Consider the following 8596-nt stretch of genomic DNA (forward strand, 5'->3'; position numbering starts at 1 on the left):
CCCCGGCATATTGCTGCCACATTATAGAGATTTAGAAAAAGAACCGCCATGGTTCTTTGAGAACAAGAGAAACTATTTGAGTAAAAATTGCTCTCATTCAATTGCTTTGTACTCAGAAGGCCCCATTGAGCCCCATCCCAAAGTCTACAAGCTTGGGCCATGAATTTCTGAAGACATGAAAGAGTAAGTGAAGATGTAAATAGGCACACCTTTTGCTCTAAGTATACCATGCTCTTCAGCATTCAGTACGTTTGGGGTGGGGGGACTTCATGTAGCTAGCTAGCAATGAAATGCACATATGTAATAGGATGTATTTAAAATTTTTTTTAATTTTCCTTCTCAAATTTTGAGATACCAAGGGCTTTAAAACCAAAAAAAATCAAACCCACTGATATCAAGTCATTTTGAATAATAACAGTCCGATAGGACAGAGAACATGTTCCTTCCGGTTTCTGAGACTGTAAATCTGTATGGGAGCCTTTTCTTCCGCCTGTGGAGTAGCTAGTGGGTGTTTGAACCACTCTATGGTTAGCAGCTCACAGTAGTTGGCTCACAGTGCCACCAGTGCTCCGTGGCCTTTTTAAGTAAATGCCAGGATTATGTAGTGCTACAAATAAAAATAGCGTGCAGTGGTGGTCATATTTGTGGAGGATTTTGTTAATTTGTTTTCCTCGGTGCTCTGAATGTCTTAGGCCCATTGTACCACTTTTTTTGTTGTTGTTTATTTGTTTAGCTTACAAAAAATATATGTATTCATCATACTTACCTGGCAGGGGAGATACCATGATCACGAAGGTGGTTTTCCCAGGGCAAGGCTCACCCATTGCACTCTGGGTGTGCTGACCCCTACGATTTCTCCAAGTGTGGGAAACTCGACTGCATAATTTGTGGTAGTGGGGGACTGCGTTGGCACTCTCCCCTGAGGGGGCGGTGAATATATATATATATACAATTCATTTGGAAAAAATAGAGAACAAGTACGTGCATAGTGTCTTGGACTCGAAAGCACTCTTACTCGAGCTTTATTTGCTTTGGTTGTGCATTCGTGCAGTTGCTCCAGTTTCTTATTTTTAAACAGACAAATAAAGTTACTTGTCTTAGAGTTTTATCCACAAGAAATCTCTATTGATTAGTTCTTTTGAATAGTAGGCATGTCTTCTAGTTTTCAGGTAGAAGTAGAATTTTGAGCACTCAGTATGTTTACAAATTCAACATTAAAATTAAATTTTCAACAGTAAAATAAGGAACAACAAAATACAATTGACAAAAGTATAATATGGGTACATAATGTTACTTATTCATAGTAGACCTTTTTAGTACATGTAAAATGTGATTATTACTATTGTATTATATGTTACATCTTTCCCAAAATTGGTACAGATAATTGTGTCACCAAAGAGTCAAATTACAGCAAGCATGTTCCTACAACCAGATAGATTTATGGTAGTAAAACCTTTTCCAAGGTAATTAAAATGCTGTTTTATTTCCCTCCCTGTCACCCACATTAAAGTGTCTACCTTCTAGCTGGTGATTTTTCAAATGCTATCATTTTAAAACTTTGTTTGGATTAGTGAGGTGTTCATTCATTTATTCCCCCAAGCATTAAGAGGTTATTCTTAAAAATTTGAGCCAGAGGTGTGTAGGAATAGTTCCCACCTCCTAAATCTTCAGCAGACATACCAATAAATCATCACAGCAGGGAAGCAGCTCAATATGGACTAAACACTACACATAGGAAGCCTCCACACAGAAGTATTTGACTCTGCTGGTGAAAACTGGGACTGGTTTTCTAAAGGAGGTACCTTTGACTGAGGGAGAAGACCCTCCTTTAATAATGAACTAGAAGTAGTTTATTATTATTCTGTGCTATCGATTTTATTCTGATTCATAACTACTTTATATGGCAAACTATAACTGCCTCCTAGGCTTTCCTAGTAGTCTTTGCAGGAATGGGTTTCCAGGTCTTTTTCCTCCACAGTCACTGGCGGGTCCCAGACACAAAAAAGTTTTCAGTTCGCAGGCTGACATTTACACACTGCACCACCGAGGACTCGGCCTCTCAGCACGACACTGCCGTAGTGTTCAACCCTGTCTGTGGCAGCGTGACGCTGAGAGGCTTGAGTATAGCTCCCGGAGAAGGAGCTTGGCAGTGCCACTCCACTACTAACAGTTCACTGCAAAACAACATAGAATGCTGTTTTGCTTTTCACATTTTTGTTATAAAGGCACAAATCTTCAGATTTCTTTTGATTGGTGAAACAGATGTTAATGTAGCGTTGTTTTGGTTTTGGTTTTTAAGCAAAGTGGCAGAAAGCAAATTTTCTAAAAGCATTGAGGATATCTGTATTCTGATTTTTAGCACTAAAGAGAGGAATGCTTTTGCTGGTTTATGAACTTCGTAGCAAAAAATCACAAAAGTATTATTTTAAGTTTGATTTTCTTCAGCATTGTTTTTGTAAGATTCATCTGTTGCATATAGTTGCAGCTCGCTCATTTTTATTAATCCACAGTGTTGTAATCCATCTCATTCTGTTGAATGATTGACATTGGGTTATTCCTAGTTTGCAGTTTCTAAGTATAGCTTCAGTAGATTTTTTAAAACCCTGTTGCCATTTTCACTCCTTCTTCCAGAGTTAACGAGTGCTGTCAAGTGGACACAGAAAGTTAATCTTTCTCCTTTCCTACTGTGAGTTTAGGAAACAGATACCTGGGTTCTGCAGAATTGCTTATTGTTTTACTATCTGCTTTCCTGCCTAAGTTTCCCTTCTGTATCTCCTTTTTCACTCTGTTTGTTTTGGGTGATTTTTTTAATTATCTTTTTTTTGGGTGACTTTTGGAAAGAACTGGAGTATGTAACTTTGGACTTTATTTTCAATGTTTACATTTTATTACTACTAAAATGTTTTTCTGAGATACTGTATCTTAGAGTAACTAAAGTATTTTGTGGTAAATTTAAGACAGTAGTTATTAGGTATCTCTTGGTTCTTAATTTTATATTTTTAACATTTAAATTTTTATTTGAATTGTTTAGTCTAATTCACAGTTGTTTTTAAACAGGGTATTGCTGGAACTGATGTGGCTAAAGAAGCATCTGATATTATTCTCACAGATGACAACTTTACAAGCATTGTTAAAGCAGTTATGTGGGGACGAAATGTCTATGACAGCATCTCAAAATTCCTTCAGTTCCAGCTGACTGTAAATGTTGTAGCGGTGATTGTTGCTTTCACGGGTGCCTGTATCACTCAAGTAGGTGCCAGTTTGTTAATTGAAACTTCTTTTTATAAGCAACAAGTTTATAATGTGCCTTTTAAAATATTGAATATTTAAATAAGTAGAAGCTTAATGCTTAGGTTAAGTATAATAGAAGTATAATCCTGTTCTGTACCTTAAGTGTTTTAAATTCTAAAGGCTTTGTGAGAATTGCTGAGTCCCTGGATAGTTGTGAATATCTATTAGGAAACATATCTTTTTTAGGATTCACCGCTTAAGGCTGTGCAGATGCTATGGGTAAACCTCATAATGGATACGCTCGCTTCCCTGGCTCTGGCAACCGAACCACCCACTGAGTCTCTTTTGCTTCGGAAACCTTACGGTAGAAATAAGCCTCTCATCTCACGCACAATGATGAAGAATATTTTGGGTCATGCATTCTATCAACTTGTGGTAGTCTTTACACTCTTATTTGCTGGTAAGAATTTTCTCTCTAAAAAAGCTTCAGTTCTTTGATTCTTAGATGTGTTAATGTTGCAAAGTTGTCAAGAAGTTAGTTGTTCCCAGCTCCTTATTAATCTTTAATTTTTCCTCTTTTATAAGGGAAGACTTGGTCAATTTGAGGAGTCAGCACCTTAGATAGTGGGGTAGAGTGTCCTCTGATTTCTTGTCCTGGCTCTGCTACTAACATAAATCATATAACCTTGTGCAACATCACCGCACTTCTCAGCCTTCAATTTCCTCATCTGTAGAATAAGAGAGAGAGATTTAGTTGACTTTATATACTATCATTTGAAATCAAATAAACAGACTGGCCAAGTTTTATTATTTCATACTCTCTGGAAATGAAGATTTGTTGTATATCTTAATTACAAAAGTTATTTTCATTCTTTCAGGAGAAAAGTTTTTTGACATTGACAATGGAAGAAACGCTCCTTTGCATGCTCCTCCTTCAGAACATTATACCATTGTGTTTAATACCTTTGTGCTGATGCAACTTTTCAACGAAATAAATGCCCGGAAAATTCATGGTGAAAGAAATGTTTTTGAAGGAATCTTTAATAATGCCATCTTCTGCACAATTGTTTTAGGGACTTTTGTAGTACAGGTGGGTAATTGTAGAAGATAGCTTCGAATTTTGTTTTTATGTGGGAGACATGTTAGGTAAAACAGCTGGCTTGTTTTAGAAATTACTGAACATGTTTGGGGCACCCATGTTTTACTTTGCAGTATCTTCAGTGACAGTTTGACCTACCCTGAAATCCTAAATAAGGGAATTGGTATATAAAGTATGTATCACATTAAGTGCACTACTGGTTCTGTGGTTATGGTACTTCAAATTCTCTCTATTGGTAATTGTTCTTTTCATATCATGACTATCAAAACTATAATTTTAATGTTGTTTAAAATAAGACTTTAGAGATACCACTTTTTGTAGTTCAGCTAGATCACTATAGTTGTTTATTACTAGGTAATAAAGATTTTGACACATTTCACAATCCATGTGATTTTGAATGGCTGCATCATGTGTTACCTCCTCGTTGTCTAAGATGTGTAATATTGTCCAAACAAAGCTTAAAAGGAAGTAGAGTGTAAGGAGTGCCGTGGACTTTTGACTAGTGATTTTACTTATCAGTGTCTTCATATGACCTTTGACTTTGATTGTGAGTAGTAGAATGTGAAATCAAGACCAAACCCCCAAACTCATTGCCTTCAGTTGATTCTGATACATAGCAACCTGATAGGGCGGAATGAAACTGCTCCTTTGAGTTTCTGAGACTGCCTTTACAGAAGCAGACAACCTCCTCATCCTTCTGGACAGTGTCTGTGCGGTGGTAGAGAATCAAACCAAAGGAATGAATTGTGTGTGGTTATACCAGCCAGTGAACAAAATAAGATTTAGAATTAAAAAGTAAAACTTTCAACAGTTGAATCATACAGGGAACAGAACATGTTTAGAAAGAAAATCTAAGAATTTTAAATAGTGCACTCAGCTTATACCTTGTGCACTGTGGATCAATATCCAAACCCTAAAATTACTTCTGTAAAAACTGGTTTTGCTTTAGCGCTCGATGCCTATAACCTTTGGAGGAAACCTTTCTTGCTGTGCATTTTCTGAAAGTATTTCATGTAAATTTAATAAAAATCATTGTTCATGATGCTAGAATTTTAGTTCTTTTGTTGCTTTAGAAACAGTTTTTATTATATGGAGATGGCAAAAGTCAACTGCTTATCCATCAAGTAAATCTAGTAACTTAGTTCTCACTGAAGTTTAATATTGACCAAAGAGAGTTAATGTGAAGTGTCGTTTTTCAGTGATACTCAGAGTATGGTCTATGGACCAGAGCAGGAAGGAGTTTGGGCCAGAATATAAATTGGCAACAATAGTTACCACACTGTTTATCTCAAGTGAGGATTTTATTGTTGTTGCTGCACGTTTCATGCTCTCGCTTGATGAGGAACACACTGTGTTGATTGCCAGTGGACATGCCTTATCTTATCACAGACCAGCATTTTTGAGTAACATTGTTGTAGACAGTTTAACTAGGAAGATAATAGGACCTGTGATTTACCCATATTTTCTTTGTTCCTGAGGCAGTCTAGCCAAAGTCCTATTAGATTTAGATACTTGAAGTGCTTCACCTTATAAATTGTACACATCTATGTTTTATTTAACAGTTTGTTTTCATTCTTTTTATTTTTAATGGATCTTGGAGTGCATAATAATCCTTAGCCCTTTGCATATATTTGTAATTTCTTTGTAGGAGTTAATACAAAAATGTTGTTTTTAAAATGTCTTCTAAGAAGGTAGTAATCCTTGTGAGTTACTCTTAAATCATGAGAAAACAATTTTTGAAAATCTTGTCTATTCTTAAAGGCATCTAATTTGAGTGCTTTGGGGTGTGAACTTTGGAGTCAGTCAGCATGTTCACATCATTATGCTGCCTCTTATTAGTTGTATGCCCTTATTATGAACTACAATATCCCATTATAAAATGGGACTCACATATTAAGTCACATAGAACTAGTGAAGCACCAAGAACAGCCATACATGTAAATTTCTGCACGTAGTGCCTGATAGCCCGGCAGTTCTTATACACAGGTAAACTACAGGCTTTAAGAAAGCCTACAGCTGATTTAACCTGTTGAACTTTAGTTAATCCAGTATCTTATGAGAGATAATGCCTGGTTTCCTTATTGCCATTTAGGAAATGCTTCAGTAGGCAATTCAAATACAAAGTTACGTGAGAAATACACATTACTATTTATATTAACCTACTAGTTTAGTAATAACTGAACTTAAAGAATATTGTTTCCTCCAACATTAAAGTGAAAGATTAGAATTTCTTATGAAACAAAAGTAGTCAACCAAGATGATCATTCATTTCCCTAATATTTTAGTATCTTCCTTTTAGGCTTCAACATACAAAAAAAGGCAAAGTTTAAATTTAAAACTACTGAGAGCCCTCATAAATTGTTGCTGTTGTGCTCACAGTTTACTTAAATTTACAAAGGAATATTACTTACTTTTATATTGCTATTAAAATACAGATCAGTTATAATCCAGGTGATTGGGCAATTAACAGACCAGTTGGGATTCTGTCTATACAAATATTCTTGACTTTGAAGTACTGTGGATTTGGTAAATCAATACATATAACTGAGCCAAGATGAATTTTTTTTTGGTGGGTTTTTTGTGTGGTTTTTTTTTTTAGTTTAAAAATAAATGTTAACTATTGAAATGATTCTTTTGTCTTTCAATGTTTGGCAGCTACTATCTGCCATATGGAAGAAAGGCCTCTCAGACTCACAACAGGGTGAATATTGGTAAATTAACTCTTAATATTCCCAAATAGTCTGTTTTAGGGCTTATAAAATAGGAAGAGAAGTTTAAGTGCAAATATTACAAATTTTATTTATATAGATTGTTGCACTTAACTCTGTAAACAAGAGCCAACTTCTGGGAATTGAACTTCAGTTCAGTTTCATAGAACTTTGCAAGTTGCTTTCTTCTCTACAGTCCATTCATATTCCCCTGATGTTACTTGGAAGTAACAGCTATATAGAACAAAAACTGAATATTGTGTGTACTTTTCTAGAACATGTGTTCTTATCCACAAAAGTGCACTATCTTTTGTAGAAAGGCATAATAAATTAGTCAAAGAAGTATTCTTTTAAATACAGGAGAAACATAGTTACTTGGGATTTCTAGGAGAAAATATGTAGTTATTATTCTTCATAATATTTAAATGTGTTTGTATAAGCATTGGTTAAAATATACATTAAAAATTTTGGTAGAGACTCATTTGATTTATATTCACTTGCAAATATTATAATACTACACTTCACCATCACAGTAATGGTTGTTCAGCTTGCATCCTAGAGGACACAGATCTGTATATTAAAGAAGTATTGATTTTTAAATGTTTTAAAATTTCAATAAATTTACTCTTGATTATCCCTCCAGATAATAATTGTGCAGTTTGGTGGAAAACCTTTCAGTTGTTCAGAACTTTCAATAGAACAGTGGCTATGGTCAATATTCCTAGGAATGGGGACATTACTCTGGGGCCAGGTAAAAATCGCATTGTTTATTTAAATCTATAATGATTTTTTCTTTTTAATTTAAAATTTCTAGAGTACATTTTCTTTAGTTACTTCTAGTATTTGGCTGTAACTAGTTACCAAAAGATGCTATTTAAGGATCTGTTCTTGTCTTATTAATGTACTATTTGTTACAGTATATCACCTGGGTTTTATGATTATGCCTTACATATAAGACTTTTAATTTCTTAGTTTTTAACTTGTGTTTTGCAATAACTTTTACATTAAAGATGATGTTTATAACTGATCAGGATATTAATATCTTACCTTTTGCTCCATGACCTGTTTTCTTTTTCTTGGGAATAATTTAACAAAAATGTAAAACTATTTTGTACATAAGACTTTTCATGATTGTGTTACATAATGAGATGTACAAGGTTAAATCAGAGAGTATTGCTGCTAGTATTTCAGTTCATACATTCAGAAGTTTATTCTAAGCATTGTGTTTAATCATGTCTCTCCGATCAGTGAATGGCAGCAGACAAATTCTCTCTGTAACACACCTTGGTTTGTTTATTTTTGTTAGTTTCTTGTTGTTTCCTTGCTCTTCTGGGCTGGTTAAGTCCAAGGCAGAGAGGTCTTCTCAAAAGGTTATGGTAACGTTTTTGTTGTTTTTTCTTTTTATTTAATTTTAAAGGAATAATCTTTTTTTTAATCGTTTTATGATGGGCTCATATGACTCTTATCACAATCCATACATGCATCAGTTGTGTCAAGCACATTTGTACATTCATTGCCCTCGTCATTCTCAAAACATTTGCTCTCCACTTAAGCCCCC

The 8596-nt window shown here is 34.8% G+C and overlaps 1 protein-coding gene and 1 non-coding gene across 5 annotated transcripts in view; both read left to right on the forward strand.

Annotated features, from left to right (window-relative positions):
- The window catches only part of ATP2B1 (ATPase plasma membrane Ca2+ transporting 1), a 66278-nt gene that overhangs the window by 46849 nt on the left and 10833 nt on the right, over window positions 1-8596 (forward strand). For all 4 annotated transcript variants that reach the window (XM_045292675.1, XM_030886244.2, XM_004700406.3 and 1 more), the window contains exons 15-18: window positions 3058-3249; window positions 3478-3691; window positions 4110-4321; window positions 7682-7789. In XM_045292675.1, the coding sequence (XP_045148610.1) occupies window positions 3058-3249; window positions 3478-3691; window positions 4110-4321; window positions 7682-7789 (726 nt within the window). The remainder of the gene's footprint in view (window positions 1-3057; window positions 3250-3477; window positions 3692-4109; window positions 4322-7681; window positions 7790-8596) is intronic.
- Window positions 759-922, forward strand: LOC115870689. The gene has a single exon (XR_004046843.1). It is a non-coding gene; the product is annotated as a U1 spliceosomal RNA (small nuclear RNA).

This window comes from Echinops telfairi, unplaced genomic scaffold (assembly GCF_000313985.2).
Source record: "Echinops telfairi isolate 266 unplaced genomic scaffold, ASM31398v2 ScPeMD7_2;HRSCAF=8, whole genome shotgun sequence".
In the NCBI taxonomy this organism is placed as follows: domain Eukaryota; kingdom Metazoa; phylum Chordata; class Mammalia; order Afrosoricida; family Tenrecidae; genus Echinops; species Echinops telfairi.